The sequence below is a fragment of the Crocuta crocuta genome, unplaced genomic scaffold (genome assembly GCF_008692635.1).
Source record: "Crocuta crocuta isolate KB4526 unplaced genomic scaffold, BGI_CrCroc_1.0 scaffold619, whole genome shotgun sequence".
Classification (NCBI taxonomy): Eukaryota; Metazoa; Chordata; class Mammalia; order Carnivora; family Hyaenidae; genus Crocuta; species Crocuta crocuta.
The window spans coordinates 3,294,162-3,312,016 of NW_027533395.1; the positions used below are offsets into that span (position 1 = coordinate 3,294,162).

General features: G+C 36.8%; 1 protein-coding gene across 1 annotated transcript in view; it reads right to left on the bottom strand.

The window, feature by feature from the left end:
* The window catches only part of CFAP43 (cilia and flagella associated protein 43), a 105,676-nt gene that overhangs the window by 3,512 nt on the left and 84,309 nt on the right, over positions 1-17,855 (bottom strand). Inside the window, exons 28-34 of the mRNA XM_077748466.1 lie at positions 15,114-15,233; positions 12,296-12,403; positions 10,500-10,586; positions 9,675-9,763; positions 7,930-8,143; positions 6,437-6,549; positions 5,318-5,477 (exon numbers count right to left, since the gene is read on the bottom strand). Coding sequence (XP_077604592.1) covers positions 5,318-5,477; positions 6,437-6,549; positions 7,930-8,143; positions 9,675-9,763; positions 10,500-10,586; positions 12,296-12,403; positions 15,114-15,233 — 891 coding nt within the window. The remainder of the gene's footprint in view (positions 1-5,317; positions 5,478-6,436; positions 6,550-7,929; positions 8,144-9,674; positions 9,764-10,499; positions 10,587-12,295; positions 12,404-15,113; positions 15,234-17,855) is intronic.

The following is a 17,855-nucleotide window of genomic DNA, read 5'->3' on the forward strand; positions in this document are numbered from 1 at the left end:
CGGTTCGTGGGTTCGAGCCCCGCGTCGGGCTCTGTGCTGACTGCCAGCTCAGAGCCTGGAGCCTGTTTCAGAGTCTGTGACTCCCTCTCTCTCTGACCCTCCCCTGCTCACGCTGTCTCTCTCTCTCTCTCTCTCTCTCTCTCTCTCTCCTAGAAATAAATAAAACATTTAAAAAAAAAAATTATTTTCATCTTCTATTCACTACTTAACCTCTCAATTACTTGAATTTCTCACTATCAGTGATTTTTTTTCTCCATCTCACTCAGCCACCCAACTCCCACAGTCATACCCTTGATCTTGTCATAACAGCTCCAAAATCTTAACTTCAGGCATTTCTCTAGAGCAGTGTTTGTCAAATATTGGAAATATTGCCCCGCCAGGGGAAATTAAATGATGTTTGGAGAAATTTTGGCTGACACAACTGGAGGGAGGTGTTGCTACTGGCATCTACTGGGGAGATGCCAGGGATGCTACTAAACTCTACGTTACACGGGACATCTCTCCATAACAAATGATCATCCGACCCAAAATGTCAGTAGTGCCAAGGCTAAGAAACACTGCAGTGGAGCTACCACATCTCCTCTCTACTCTCTTTTCATCAGTTTTTTCCCAAGATTTACTTATAGTCACTGTGTCTACCTCATTTCATATTATTTTTTCAACCATGGCCAGTTGAGCCCCTGCCCCAACCTTCTACTGAGACTGCTCTTGTCAAGTAATTGACATAGTACACAAGTCCCTTGTCCTTGGAGACATTTTTCTCATGGTTTTCAGGTTTCCTCTTTATTGGCAGCTCCTTCTTAGTAGTTTCCTTACATGATTCCTTCTCTGCTAGATCTGTCAAAGTCAGACTTGGGGCACTGGCCCAAACTCTTGTCTTCTCCTAAGTGGTCTCAAGCACTCTCATGGCTTAAACTATCCATTTGTAAATGTCTATAGGTAATAGTCCATATGTAGTTACCTGTATATGATGTATATAAAGAACACTCCTAAATTTGTATGTCAGCCCTTAAGTCTGCCCAGTTAATATTTCCACTGGAATGTTTTATGTGCATCTCAANGTCTTCTCCTAAGTGGTCTCAAGCAGTCTCATGGCTTAAACTATCCATTTGTAAATGTCTATAGGTAATAATCCATATGTAGTTACCTGTATATGATGTATATAAAGAACACTCCTAAATTTGTATGTCAGCCCTTAAGTCTGCCCAGTTAATATTTCCACTGGAATGTTTTATGTGCATCTCAAGTTTAACAAAGGCCAAAACTCTTTGTTTTATGTTATGAGCAAAGCTACATGTCTCCTGTTTTTCTCACATCAGTTAATCACACCATTATCTACTCAGTTGCTCAGAAGCCAGTGCTTTAGGATTTATTCTTGATCCTTCTCTTTACTACTTGCATTGAATCCATCAGCAATTTTGACAATGATTTTTGTACCTACACTAACAAAATATGAAGAATACTCTAAGAAAACAAAGCTGAGGGAGTCCATCATTACTGGACCTGCTGTACCAGCAGTGCTAAAGGGAGTCCTTCAACCTGAAACAAGAAGGCACTACACAGTAACTCAAAGCCTTAAGAATAATAAGAAACAAAAAAAACTAAATTAAAAATTTAACTACAAAGGTAGATATAAAAGTCAGAATTATTGTGTTTTGGTTTATAAATACTCTTTGTTTCCTCTATGATTTAAAAGAAAATGCACAGAGAAAAGAAAAAATGCACACAAAACTATAAATCTATGATAATGGACACATACTGCCTAAAGATATAATTTATGACAACAAGAACATAAAGAAGGGACAGAACTGTATAGGAGTTTTGTAGTTTTGTATACTTATTGAAATTAAGTTGGTGTTAATTTGGTTTGTTATAAAACTAAGATGTCAATCGTAATCCCTATGGTAACCACTAAGAGAACAACTAAAATGTATACAGAAAAGGAAAAGACAAGAGGATCAAAATGGTAGTCTGCAAAAAATCAACTGTATACAAAGGAAGGCAATAATGGAGGGATTGAGGAACCAGAAAATATAATAGAAAACAAATAACAAAATAATAAAGTCCTTTTTATTTTACCAGCAATTATTTTTATTTTTTTAAATATTTATTTATTTATTTTTGAGAGAGAGAGAGAGCGAGCACACATGCCCATAGCCAGGGAGGGGCAGAGAGAGAGGGAGGCACAGAATCTGAAGCAGGCTCCAGGCTATGAGCTCTCAGCGCAGAGCCCAACATGGAACTCGAACCCATGAACTGTGAGATCATGACCTGAGCCAAAGTCCAAGACTCAACCGATTGGGCCACCCAGGTGCCCCTCTAGCAATTGTTTTTTAATGTAAATGGATTAAACTCTATAAATAACAGGCAGATCCAGTGACACAAATATCTTGAAAGTGAAATGATATCATCCATACAAATTGTAATCAAAAGATAGCTGGGGTGGCTATCCTAACATCAGACAAACACATTATTTGCTGATAACAGATCATTCCTTTAAGAAGATACAGCAATTATAAACACATATGCACAAAAAACAAAGCCCCAAAATATATGAAGCAAAAATTGATAGAACTGAGGGAGAAATAGTATCAGGATCGTAATAGGAGATTTCACCATCCCACTTTCAATAATGGATAGGACAAGTATACAGATAATCAGTAAGGAAATAGAGGGTTTGAACAACACCATAAACTAATTAGACCTAAGAGACACCTATAGAACACACCACTCAATAACAGCAGAATACATACTCTGCAGGTACAAATGGAACATTCTCAAATGTAGACCATAAAATGAATACTAACAAATTTTAAAAGATTGAAATCATACAAAACATTTATTCTGACCACAAAGGAATTAAACTAGAAATCAATAACAGAAGGAAAACTGGAATAGACACAAATATGTGACTATTAAATAACACATTATTAAATAATAGGTCAAAGAAAAAACCGAAACGATATTAGGAAATACTGTGAAATGGGGTGCCTGGGTGGCACAGTTGGTTGAGTGCCCGGCTCTTTATTTCAGCTCAGGTTATGATCCCAGGGTCGTGGGATTGAACACCCTGTGTTGGGCTGCATGCTGAGAATGGAGTCTGCTTAAGATTCTCTCTCTTCTCCCTCTGCCCCTCTCCCCAGATCACACACTCACTTTCTCTCTCTCTCTCTCTCTTTCTAAAATAAAAAAAAAAGATTTAAAAAAATTAAAAAAAGAAAATATTATGAAATGAAAGTGAAAACATAACATACCAAAACTTATGAGATGCATAAAAAGCAGTGCTCAGAGGGAAATTTATAGCTGTAAGTACCTATGTTAAAAAAAGGAGAATTATCAAAGAAAAAAAAAAGAAAATAATCTCAAATCAATGGTCTAAGAAAATGGAAACCAAACTCAACCCAACTCCAGAAGGAAGGAAGGAAATAGGAAGATTAGAACAGAGATAAATGAGATAGGAAATAGGAGACCAGAAAGAATAAATGAAACCAAAATCTTTGAAATCAAAATTGACAAAACCGTTAGTTAGAATAAGAAAAAAGATAAAACACTCAATTTGCTAAAATCAGAAATGAAATCAAAGACATTACTACTAACCTGATAGAATTTAAAAAGATTATAAGAGAATACTATGAACAATAGTATGCCAACAAATAGATAAATCTAGATGAAACAGAAAAAATTCTAGAAACACACAAACTACAAAAACTGACTCAAGAAGTAACAAAAAATCTGAATAAACCTGTAGTAAATAAAGACTGAATCAGCATAAAAGACCTCCCAACAAAATAAAAAGTCCAGGACCAGAAAGCTTCACTGGTGAATTCTACCAAATATTCAAAGAATTAATACCAACACTTCTCAAACTCTTTTAAAAAATAGAAGAGGAGGGAACACTTCTAAACTCATTTTACAAGATCATCATTACTTTGACACCAGAGCCAGACAAGAACACCATAAGAAAATTATAGGCCCATATCTTTTTTTAAAAGTTTATTTATTATTTTCAAAGAGAAGGAGAACACAGGAAGATGAAGGAAAGAGAGAGGGGAGAGAGAAAGAATCCCAAACAGCTCTGCACTGTCAGATGTGCAAACTGATCCCACAAACCATGAGATCATGACCTGAGCTGAAATCAAGAGCTGGACACTTAACTGGCTGAGCCACCCAGTCATCACACAGGGCCAGAGCCTTGATAAACAGAGATACAAAAGTCCTCAACAAAATATTATCAAACTGGATTCAACACTACATTAAAAGGATCTTACATACATACACACACTCCTAGACATATGTTCAAACTGATGAAAAATTAGGATAAAGAGAATATCTCTAAGGCAGACATAATACATTAAGAGGAACAAAGATCTAAAAATATATAGCAGGCACCTTGTCAGAAACCGTAAGCCAGAAGAAAATGAACACCTTGAAAGTGAAAAGGATGAGAGAAAGAAAGAAACAAAACCTGCCAATCAGTGAACCTAGCAAACTATCTTTCAACAGCGAAGGTGAATCAAAGACAATTTCAGACAAAGAAAAACTTAGAGAATTCATTACAGGCAGATTTGCAATTCAATTCAGTTAAAAGTTCTTTAAGCAGAAGATACATGGAATAAGAAATTTTAATCCACACAAAGAAAGATCTCTTGAAATAGTGAAAATGAAAGGAAATAGGAAATGATTTTTTCTTGTTTTTCATCACTCTAAAAGAAAATTCTCTAAAGCAAAAATAGTAACAGTGCATTGTCGGTTTAGAATATTTGGAAAAGTAAAATGCGTGGCAACATTAGCACACAATTCCCAAATAGCATAAATTCCCCAAGTATTTGGAAATTAAATAACATTTCTAAATAGCCCATGAGTCAAACATGGAAGTTAATGGGAAATTAGAAAATATTTTGAATGGAAAGAAAATGAAAACACAAAATATCAAAATTTACAGAATGCAGCTAAAACAGTGCTTAGGGAAAAATTTATAACATTAAATGTTTATACTAGAAAATAAGCGAGGTCTGAAATCAATGATCTAATCTTATCTAAAACTATCATTACATGAGTAAATTGAGCCTAACAAAATGATAGCATATTACAATGAGCATTTAACCTTGTAGTTTTGAACTTCTTATACCTTAGAATCATCTGGGAAGCTTTTAAAAATACCCATGCTTAGGGGTGGGCCTGGACACATTTGTAAAGTTCTTTAGATGATTCTAATGTCTAGCCAGAGTTAGGAACCACTGACTTAACTGAATGAAAATGATTTATCATGGAAATGGGAAAATAATGAAAAAATTTGGTACAGTAGATTTGGGATTACCCGAATCACAGAATTCAAGTCTTCAATTATGCTCTTGTTGATGAGAATTGCATCAGGATACTCCAGCAATAATTGGAAATTTTCCAGCTCTACTTGTCCTTGTTTAAGGAGAATTTGGATTGTCAAATTCAACTGGAATCTCGCCTTCTCTTCCTGTAATCTACATTAAAAAGACTTCAAAGTAAGTAGTTATAATATACTTATATTTCAAATTTCATCTATTATCTGAGAATATAAAATCCAAACTTAATTTTCAACTTAAATTTCAAACTTAAACAGAAGGAAAACCAGCTGGAGATTAATGCAGAAAATATTTTCCCAATGATGAGCTTTCTTGGAGGTCTCTGTGATACCTCTTATTGATATGGAACTATACTGGGGCCACTCAAAGAATGGCATGGACAGAAATACATTCATAAAGCTATACGTTATGATTAAGAAAAGATTAATATGATTTTGGAAGAAAACTGAGATGCTACCAAATAACAAATCTATTAAAGTTCTGACTTCATGTATTGACTTCTAATGTTTCATTAGCAATGTTTAATCTATATGCTACTTATATCTATTTTGGGCAAATTCACATTTCTCTTAAAGCCTGGATCTGGAAATGATGTATAATGATGAATTTGGGAACATCAAAGAAGCATTTATCAAAGTGGCTGTAAGTTTGGATAAAGTGAAGTTAAGGACTTAAAACAGTATCCCAATCACTTAGCAAAATAGAATAAACTCTCCTAAAGAAAAAGATATTAGCTGGTTAGTTGTATACATGGAAAGTTCTTGGATATCTGCCCAATTTTCCACATTGTTTGTGTGGCTTGAGCCCAAAAGTGCTTATTAGCAGAAACAAGTTCTTTGTATTTTTATGTGGAAGGAGCAGATTAAAAAATAATAAGATTTTCCCCAAACTTGCCTATTTCTAATAAGAGCAATGGAACTTGTAGATAAGTTCCATTCTGAAGTAAGGTCTTTTGTAACAAAATGCACTTTTTAAAGAAGTTATAAAGCCCAGCAACCTAGACCATTCTGTGCCAGTTGTAAGCCATGATAACACAATCTAACTTAGCTTAGGCTTAGACTTTGTGTAAATGAACATGAATGAAAGGTTCAAATTACACAATGCGTTCGTGGAACACTTTTTCAATTTCCTGTTGTAACTTCTCGTCCTCTTCAGTTCTCCTCCGGAGGAAAGCCATCATTTCCATTAAGCCAGCCGCTTTCTGCTTTACCTGAAGGAACCAAACCACAAACATCTCAGTATATATGGAGCTTTAGAAATAAAAACGAACTAATTTTAAAGAACTTTGGAGGGGTGCTGGGTTGGCTCAGTTGATTAAGCATCTGACTTTGGCTCAGGTCATGATCTCAGTTTGTGGGTTTAAGCCCTATGTTGGGCTCTGTGATGACAGCTCAGGGCCTGGAGCCTGCTTCAGATTCTGTGTCTCCTCCTCTCTCTGCTCCTCCCTCAATCATGCTCTGTCTCTCTCTGTCTCTCAAAAATAAATTTAAAATGTTAAAAAAAAAAACTTAACAAAAAAAGAAAGAAAGAAAGAAGTTTGGAAAATATGTTTTAACTTAGCTACGAAAACTTAACAAACCCATTTTTCTAGGAGATTAACAAAAATTTAAATCCCTGCCATTATGTAATAAAAGACACCTAAAACTTACATGGTACATCCATGAATAATTTGAAAGGTATCCAATTTGCCTCTCACTGAAAATCAAATACTCAAGCAGCCACAATTTTCCTTATGTCTTATTTTAAAATTCATTCTCCTTATCTCAGATGAAAATATAAAATCATAGATTCTTTAGCAAAAATATACCAGTCTGATGCTTGTGGCTGTCAATTTAGGGAATTTGAGAGAGGGGATGCAGAGGGGGGTTAACAAACAATAAGAGGAAGGATTCTTCTCTCAAACATACCCTCAAATTGCTACCTTTGTCACATTAAAAGAATATTCTAGCAAAACTATAAAGTATGTTCTAGTGAAATATAATTCTAATCTTTGCAAAATGGGATGAGGACAACTCAAGACCAGGGTAGAGAGGAGAGGAAAGTTGTGTCTACAACAGTGCTGTCCAAGAGAAACACAATGTGAGCCATAAATGTGAGCCACACACTTAATTTTCAATTTTGTAGTAGCCACATTATAAAAAGTGAAATGAAACCATGAAATTAATTTTACTAATATGTTTTTATTTAATACAATATATCCAAAATATTATCATTTCAACCTGTAATGAATATAAAAAATATAGAGACATTTTCCACTTCTTTTTCATAACTAAGACTGCTAAATCTATATATATTTTCTACTTAGAGCATGTCTCAATGGGACTGGCCACATTATTTCAAGTAAACAGTAACCCCATGCGGCTAGTGGCCCCCATTTTGGGCAGTGTGGGCCTACAATACAGGCCTATACTTAGCCCTTAATACCACTATGGCTAATATTTTACCTCATTATTATTACTAACATTACTAACTACAATCATAACTGGAAAACCTAAATAATTAGCATTTCTGGAAGCCATGATCACTATAAACTATATATATTAGCACACTAATGAAATGAAATGAAAATGGAAGAAATGTTGTTATATACTTTCTGTTCATTTTCCACTTTCGCTCGTCTGGTTATGCAGAAATGATTCCAGACCAAGGGGTCCAAGCCTTCTGGCATGTTACTAATATTGTCCAAGTCATCCATGGCTTTCATTAACTGGGCAAAGGCATCCTTATTCAATTTCCCAGATTCTGGTCGCTCTCCAAAAGGCACAATACTGGATGTATCTGAGTGTATTTTCTGTTTGGGAATCCTGGTAATACCAATAAAAACCCATCAATCTTTTACATTTTCACACACAAGAAATCAATGTTAAATTATACAACCCTGAGCATCAGTATGACATTGCAAGACACTGTATTTTGGCATTTGGAGGCTGGTGGGTGGACTATTCCAAAGAAAAAAGCACCCACTTTGATCTTCTTGCATATTCCCTGGATACCCAACCATGACCTTGGCAGGACTACTGATGTTCTTAACTCTTGTCAGCACTGGTAGCTTTACCTGCACTGAAGAAGTCTAGCCCAAGAGGAGTGTGGATATTCCCTAGATATGTCCCATATATCCTCTAGCCTGGAATATTTCAGATATAAACTCAACTGGAGAAGTATCTTTTAAAATCTACATTAAGATATTAGTTTTGTTTCCCTGGGCTGTAGCTAGGAAGAAAAGAGAGATACAGAGATTTGTACCAGCCACTCACTATCAAGATGCTTTACAATATGATGTGAAGTTGTTATTGTTATCTTCTCTCTCCTGAGAGAAGCTGTTGGTCTAAGACCACAGGTCTGATAGATGGTAGAATTAGGACTTAAAACCAATTCTGTCTGACAATAAATCTTACGATTTCTCCACTGCTGCCTCCCATATGTAAGAAGTCTTCCTTCTTTTTTACAAGACTTACTATGACTCACTCCTTTAAAAATAGGGAAACCAAGATATGAGACCTGTTCTAGGTTGAATTCCTTGGGGTTGCATGTAACCTGCTAGGGGTGAGAGAATGAGTCTACATCTCAGACACAAATAGGCTTATACATTTGTAACAAATTACATGGTTTCTAGCTTACATTTGATTGAAAATTATGGAAATCTGTGGATTTCTATGGAAATTGTAAAAATTTGGAAATCTGTGAAATGTAATTCTAATGCTCCTCTCACTATAAAAAAAACAGATATTTTTAGAACCCTTTATGATAATGTTTATTTTCAACCATATATATACTGGCATTTTTCAAACTTTGTCTTAACACAATTACATGAAATGTTCTGAGTGCCAAATAAGTTTGGAAAACTCTGCTTATTCTGCTTTTTATACTTGGAGATCCAAAGGCCAAAAACAAGTTCTGAGAAGTTCATCAGTAAAGAAAACTGTTTAACTTTTTTTCTTTTAACCCAGTATTTCCCCCAAACTTATTTTGTCCTGGAAGACTTTTACATGCGATTCCAATTCATACCACAAGTTACTCATATTTGCTGGAAAATATCTTGGGAAAAACTATAAATCTGTATGCCATCTATAACTTAAGAGGAACTACTTTCATAGAACTAAAATAGCACAGTGCTTACCTAGGCATTTTCTGGACAAAATCATTATTCTTCATTGTTTACCTTAAGATGTAAGAATAATCTTTAGAAAACCCAGAGTTATGACACTTGAACATTTTCACATAAAAGATGTTATGCTGGATATTTCTATCTAATTGGGATTGAAAAAAATCTAATAATATTTCTCTTCACTTAAAAACTTTTTTTCTCAGAAACATGATGGCAAAGGAGAAACAAACCTTGGTCGGCGTTTAAAAAGTTTGTAGAGTATATCCACCTGATGACTGGGAATTTCAGAAAATTCTTTTTTAAAGCTGCGATCCAAAACCTAAGGACAGACATATCATTTCTGGGATTGCAAATGTGTTCAGAAGCCCTTTCTTTGTTGACAATACTCTTCAAAATATAGGATGGTATCACTGTGATTTTAAAAATCTATGAAAATTTGGTTTATAAAGTAGATTTGTTAAAGGGTTACCACTCACTCACTATGCAAGGATTTCTCAAAGATTTATTCTGAATCGGGAGTACCTCAGTGAATTTTAAATACTACTTCATATAAGGTTCTAGAAATCATTCAGAACCAAATTTCACAAAATAATATTTACCAGTAAAACATGCAAGGTATTCTATTCCATTCTATTCCATTCTATTCTATTCTATTCTATTCTATTCTATTCTATTCTATTCTAATGTTTTTCTATCCTGTTCTTTTCCATTACAAAACTATTGGTCAGGGGCACCTGGGTGGCTCAGTCAGTTAGGCATCTGCCTCTTGATATCATGACCAACTGATGGGGACTGCAACTTAAAGTTTGAGAAGCCCTAAAGTCTAGATGATCTCTCTCTCTCTCTCTCTTTTTTTTTTGTACAAGAAAATGTTTAAACCAGAGATGTTTTATACAATGATTATCAGAAATATACAATGGCACAGAATGAAGTTCACTGAGAATTATAGTAGTAGAAAAATCTATGAGGAAATTAAATTACATCCCTTTTAATCTTCCCCAAATCTAGACAGCAACTCTACTGCATTGGTGAATGGGTAAGACAATGGCTCTCACTTTGTCTTCTGCCAATAAGTTGTCATAGTGTTCCTTGTACACATCAAGGTTTTCTTTGGCTTTCTGGATGGCCTCTGAAGTCTGGCTCTGTAATAACATCAAGAATAGGCAACTGGAACTAAATTTTTCAGGATAAACAAAAATATTGGGGATATTAAAAATAACAAGAAATTTCCTAGTACAAGATAAATATGTCAGTGGAATATCCATTACAGATTCAGATTTGTAGAAGAAAGTAAATCAATTGGAGATTTTGAAACAACAAACATCTAATCACCTGTTTCTAAGTATAGCCAGGCCTACATGTGAGTGTGTTAAGTGACTAAAGGAAGTACAGATGATGGAAGACAGTCTTGGGATTCATATGGGCCTGGCTTTCGAGAGATTGAATATATATAAACAGACAATGGCCAGACTATCTATACAAACAGGACTCTGATCCACAACCCCTGTAGCAACTAGCCAGGAAGCTAAACCATATCCTCAGCAGTAATCAACCCCAAACTGCCAGGACTTGGTCACTAACTTTCAGTTTTCCTAATTTTTGCTGCCATTTCCAGTTTAGGACTAAACAGGGAAATCCAAATATGCTCCCCAAATTAATCAGAGAGGTTGCCTGTCTTCTAATTAACTTGCCCCTGGCTTCCCCATGTCAACAGCTTCTAATCAGAGTGCTATAAAGCTTTCCCACCCCGCTGCCTGATTCTGAGTGTCTGCCAAACACAAGAAATGGGGGCTGAACCCTTACTCTACCAAGCTCTGAATAAATAGTCTGCTTACTCTCATCTAGACAGTCTTCATTTATTTCCACAGTTCCAATTCCTGTTATTTTACATTCAAATGGGTGACTTAGGCATGTTACCAGCTTTCCTCAACTATGAGAGAAATCCAATACCCTGCAGGGTTGTTATGAGGAGGGCTGCATTTAAAAGGTGCTTTCCACGGGCGCCTAGGTGGCCCAGTGAAGCCTCAGAGTTTGGCTCAGGTCATGATCTTGCATTCACAAGTTCAAGCCCTCAGTCAGGTTCTGTGCTGACAGCTCAGAGCCTGGAGCCTGCTTTGGATTCTGTGTCTCCCTCTCTCTCACTGCCCCTCCCCTGCCCGCACTCTGTCTCTGTCTCTTTCTCAAAAATAAACATTAAAAAAATTTTTAGAAGGTGCTTTACCTATGTAATTTAATAGACAGCAAAAACTAAGTTCATATGTCATATATGACACTTTAAATCATTCATATGTAAATGCTCTTTATTAATACTAGTAATAAAAGCTGGTATCTTTTGAAAATTATGTGACAAGCATTTTACATTCATTGTCTCATTAATAAAATATATCTATTCATGCTCCTATTTATCAGAGATTTTCAGAAAATGACAGATTTTCATTCTATAAGCTAACCCTCTACTTACACATTTAGTAAAACATAGGGTTCTAAATGATCCAGAGAAAACAATACTCCCAGAGAAAAGCTTGCAAATAGCTTAAAAGGTTCTATGTCTTGTCCAAGGTCCCACAGCTAGTCAGTAGTTAGAAGTGGGTCCTTCCAACCATAAAGCTATATTGTCTCATTTTATAAATCATATGTCATATGAAAGTTACACAGTTCTTTTGACTAAATGGTTACAGGTGTGGAATCACATAACTTCATGAAGAGACTAGAGCAGGTGCTTTCACCAGACGCTGGAGCCACATCTCTGGCAGGGAGCCAAGGAACACACACAGCTGAGACGGATGTGCAAAGGAAGGAAGGGTCTAGGTGTATGAGCTCTTGTACTCAAGGTAACAGATTCTGTCCTTACTTTCTCCTCCTGTTTCCTCATAAGGTAGTTGTTTAGGAATGCTTCTCTGGAACTTATTTCTTCATCCAACAGCAAAGAAAAAGCAAGGTTATTTATTTTCAGTTCTTCCTGTAGAAATATTTCAAAAGATGGGGAAGTTGATCACTACTTCTATTTGAGAAATGATTTTCTACTGAGGGCCACAGGCTTGACACTCAGCAGGTTTATGACATACAAATAAGAGAAATTCTTTTCAAGAAAAAGGGAATATCGATGGCTGCACTAACTACTCAGTTATTCTACCTTTTCCATCTTTTCATTGTATGGTGAAATATATGTATATATATATACACACAGAAAACATACATAAAACAATGTACAGTTCGAGTTAGTATAAAGGTAAAACACCCTTGCAACCACTACACAGTTCAAGTATTAGAGCTTTCCCATCCCAGAAGCCCCTTCCATGCATCCCCTTCACAGTCTCAATCCCAGTAATAACCACCTTCCTGACATTCATAATAATCACTCTCTTGTATTTCTTTATGCTTTTATTACCCAAGTATATCTCTAGGAACTAACTAGTCCATTTAAAAAATTATCACATGAAAAAAATCTCCTATGATCCACAGATTCCCTTCCATCCCTTTCCTTTCCTCACACTTACTTGTAGTTTTACCTAATCTGGGCTTTGCTAACTGCATACTTCCAGTGAGTTCGTCAGTATCCTTCATCTCATGCACTTCCTGAAAACTGGCAGCTCATCAGAGGCCTGATCAGAGCCATGTGTGACCCTTTTGGCAATACCATAGGTGATACTATGTCCTTTGATCAGGAGACAGATAATGTCTGCTTTTCTGTGATGTTAGTAAGTGCAGACACTTCATGCCCTGGCCCAACTCTCCATGGAGAGTTGTAAGATGGTGATAATCTATTGCTATAGTCCCTTGTATTCACTTATTAATTAAAACTCTTTTATAAATCAACAGATGCTCCTCCTTATCTGCAATGTAGTTACCTAGTGGTACAGTTCATACAGGAAGGCAGAATCAATACTGGACACTTTCTTTCTATCAGTTTTTAAATAATGAATTGGTTGTTACCCTCTGAAGGTGAACGATAGGCATTTTTCTTTTTAAAATACCACAAACTCATGAATTTAAACAACTTTGGTGGGCTTCAGTTAATTGCAATGATTATCACTTTTGAATCTTAAATTATTCCCTTTAGAGGAGCTTTTAAAATTGGCTCCTTAGTCCTTTGCATATTACCTGGTAGTCTTTGATAGTTTCCTCATTATTTTGTATGAAAAGATGTTCTAAACATATCATTTTAAAATAATAGCTTTATTAATATATATTTCATACAATTCACTCACTTCATATAAGTCAAGTTTCATCCATGTTGTAGCATGTATTAGTACTTGTCATTGCCAAATAATATTCCATCATATGGATAAATCATATTTTATTTATCTATATGTAGTTGTTGGACATTTGGATTGTTTCAACTTTTTGGCCATTATGACTGTTCTTATGACTAGTGCTGGGCCATTCATTCCCAATCTCCCCCCACCCAACAACCATATACACACTCCCTCCCTGTGGGGCTAGTGAGTCCTCCCTGTGGGCCATGACTCCCCAGGAGCAGCGCTCTCTCAAGGCTACAGGTCTTGCTGGTAGTGGTAGTAGCTCCCTTCCCTTGCTTCTTTAGATTTAGAGATGTTATTGGCTTCCCACTGTTTCTAGTCTCTTCACCGTTCCTTGCTGTTTCCCTTAACCCTGCCCAGACCTCAGCAAAGAGCCCCTGCATTAAACTATTCAATGTAACTCTTTCAGTGTACCATTCCTATTGGGACCCCAAGGATAGAGACATCCTCCTGAAGGTTCCCTTATCTTCTTTCATCTTCTTTGGTTGACCCTCTGGCCTTCAGAGACATATATAAATTTTTAAGATCTTGTATTTCTCAAAATATCATTATTCTCCTCTTACACTCAAATGATAGTTTGGGAAGTATAAAATCCAATGCTAGGAATAATTTCCCCTTAGAATTTAAAGGCTTCACCTCTTGGTTTTCTTATCTCTAGTTACTGCATACTTCATTTATATTCTTACTGCTGAATCAAATTGAATCAGATATTTCATTGGATCTTTTGGGGCAGGTAGATTATTCATTCATTTAACACATAGTATGAGCCCAGCCAGCCCTTTGCTAGTTGCTGGAGATACAGGGATGAACAAGATAGATTTCATGGAACTTGTAGTTTTGGGACCATTAAAAAGTAATCTCATATAGATTAAAATTCAGTTGCAATAAGTAATAGTAAGTAAAAGAACAGAGCATATACTAGGAAGCTCTAACCTAGTCTGAGGAAGTGGCTTGTAAATTGGGACTTGACAAATGAGTAGAAATAGGTCAGGAGGCAGAGCTGGAAGGAATGGGCACACTGGTGTGCTCAAGGCACTAAAGAAGGGAGTGTGGCCAGTGAGGGGGAGATGCCAGAAGTGAGGCTGGAGCAGGAACCAGGCCCACATGAGCAGGAAGGGTGTTAGTCTTTTTCCTAAGAACAAAGAGAGGCCCTGGAGCCTCCTTAAAAGAAAAGTCATGGGGCATCTGGGTGGCTCAGTTGGTTAAACGTCTAACTTCGGCTCAGGTCATAACCTCATGGTTAGTGAGTTCGAGCCCTGTGTCCAGCTCTGCACTGACAGTTTGGAGCCCACTTTGGATTCTGTCTCCCCTTCTCTCTCTGCCCCTCCCCTGCTCATGCTCTCTCTCGCTCTCAACAATAAATAAATAAACATTAGAAGAAAAAGTTGTGTAAGTAAAGTTTTTATTTACCTGGTTGACAACTATCTCTGCCTTTACTCTCCTTTGAAAGAGTCTTTTCAAATGTTCGTCAAAATTCTGTGTGCTTTCTTGAATGGAATTTTGAAGTTTCTTCATTTCTGCTTCTAATGACTGAAAGAAAATCAATAGCAAAGTTAATGTTTAGGAACATCAAATGCTGCAAGGAAGTGGTGTTGACATTTTGCTGCCAGGGACGGGTAGGGAGAGGGCCGTCTGAAGTGCTCTGGGCGTTCTACTCTCTTCAACCAGAGATCTTCCCCTTGGACCTGTTTAATATGCTGTGAATCTGTGATTTTTGCTTTAAAAAGATTACACTAGAAAAAAAAAAAGAAATAACTGGTCATGGATAATGATGCAGGCAGAGATAAGGCCTAGTAAAACAAATTACAGCAAATCTTTCTGGAAAATTCTGACTCTATATAAGACAGCAATTTCCAGGCACACAATCTGACCCTAAAAAATCTTGATTTTTTAAAAAAATAGTTTATTGTCAAGTTGGTTTCCATGTAACACCCAGTGCTCATCCCCACATGTGCCCTCCTCCATGCCCATCACCCCCCTTCCCCTCCCCAATCTTGATTTTTTTTTATAAGCCATGAAATATCTTCATGGAATTTTTTAGATTTTAAGGAAATAAGGAGTGAGTATATAGATAAAGAAGTAGAGACAGAGAAAGACTTAGAGCTAAGCAACAGTAGGCAAGTAGAAAGCTATAAATTTATACATACATATTTTCATGGAAAATATCAGTTTGGTGAATTCATTTACTTTTTTAAATATAATTTATTGTCAAGTTAACTAACATACAGTGTATACAGTGTACTGTTTTGGGAGTAGTTTCCCGTGATTCATCGTTTACATACGACACCCAGTGCTCACCTCAAAAAGTGCCCTCCTCAATATTTTTTATGCTTACTTATTTTGAGAGAGAGAGAGCAGGCAAGAGAGAGTGAGCAGGGGAGGGGCAGAGAGAGAGAGGGAGAGAGAGAATCCCAAGCAGAATCCATGCTGTCACCACAGAGCCTGACACAGGGCTCAATCTCACAAACCAAGAGATCATGACCTGAGCCAAAATCAAGAGTTGGGTGGTTAACTGACTGAGCTACCCAGATGCTCCTAAAATGCTATTTTTAAAGAAAACAGTATCTGTAGTTCAATCCTAGACATACCATTAAAAATAATTTTTATCTTTAAACATTTTTGTAACTTTAAAATTTTGATATAACTTTAAACTTACAGAAAAATTGTAAGAAAAGTAAAAAGAATCCCCACATACTTTTTACCAAATTAATCAAATGCTAATATTCTGCCCCATTTGTTTTATCACTTGCTCAGTCCCTTCTCTCTCTTTCTTTCTCCCTATCTTCTATCTTTTTCTCAATGATTTGAGAATAAGCTGCAGACACTCAAATACAGGTGAGTCATTTTGTAGACTGTCACTCAGTTTAGGTCTGTGTGATGTTTTCTCATGCTTAGACCAGGTATACATTTCTAGCAGGAACACTACATAAATCATGTTGCACCCTTCTCAGGGCACCACATGAGGAGACATGATGTTGGCTTGGTTCATTACTGGTGATGTTAACTGGCCAAATATTGTCTGCCAGTTTCTCTATTGTACAGTTACTGTTTTTCTATTTGTAATCTTTTAATTTGTGGGAAGATACTTAGAAACCATGTAAAAGTCTTGTTCCTCATCAAACTTTTATCTACCAGTTTTAGCATCCACTGATAATTCTTACTTGAATAAATTATTACTATGATGGTAATAATACATTATTTTAAGTTTACCTTAAAAAGCTAAGTTCTATCCATGCTGGTTTAATGAAGTGAGAGACTAATTCTGGGGAGGTGATGGAGACAGTTTATCAAGATATACAGAGGCCCTTGACACGAGGAGAAACACCACCCAAATTAAGCTAATGAAGCAACGAGGAAATATTAAAATAAAACAAATACAGGAAAAGCACAATTCAGGGACAGTTTGCTTGTCATAATTTATGACACATTCATCAGAATGGAAAGATCCCACGAATTATGGGCCGGTAGCTGTCTATCAAGGCCATGTGTCCCTGGACAATGGAAGCACCATCACATGGCAAATGGCCGAGGCTCAGCCTGTCAAGACCAGACTGGCCAAGGGTCCCAGCCCACCCCTCTCTCCAGACAGAAAGGAGTGTTTTCTAATGTCAGAACAGACTTTTGCTCTGTGTTTCAAATGCCCCACATTCTTTTCATTGCATGCCCTTCTCATGTGCTTTTCCATCTGTCTGATCTCCATTCCCTGCTCTTCAACCTGTCATTTTTTCTCATTCTTCTACTGTGAGCACAAAAGCCACTTTCTCTCCCTTGGGGTCGCATCTTGGGCACTATCTTGAGCCTTAGAAGCAAAGCCTGAAACAGGATTCCAGTGTATGTGATTTTTGGAGGGAGTGCTTTTTCAGAGACATCTGTAAAGGGAGGAAGGGAAGCAGGCAAGGAAGGGGCAGGAGCTGAGCAATAATGTGCCCTTAGCTGGCCCAGCCTTTGCCTGATTCTCAGGGGTATAAAGTAATAAAGAGGCTCAAGGGGGCTGGACTTTTGCATCCCCAGGTCATATGTAAGTGACAGGCTGACTGGATAACCTTGTGTGGTACAACAAAGATTCCCCCTTGAGGAGTCAAGGGCAAGATGCCAGAGGTCCTGGGTCTGCAGCATGCATAGCGGTGAGGGGATGGGCACGCTAGCCTGTAA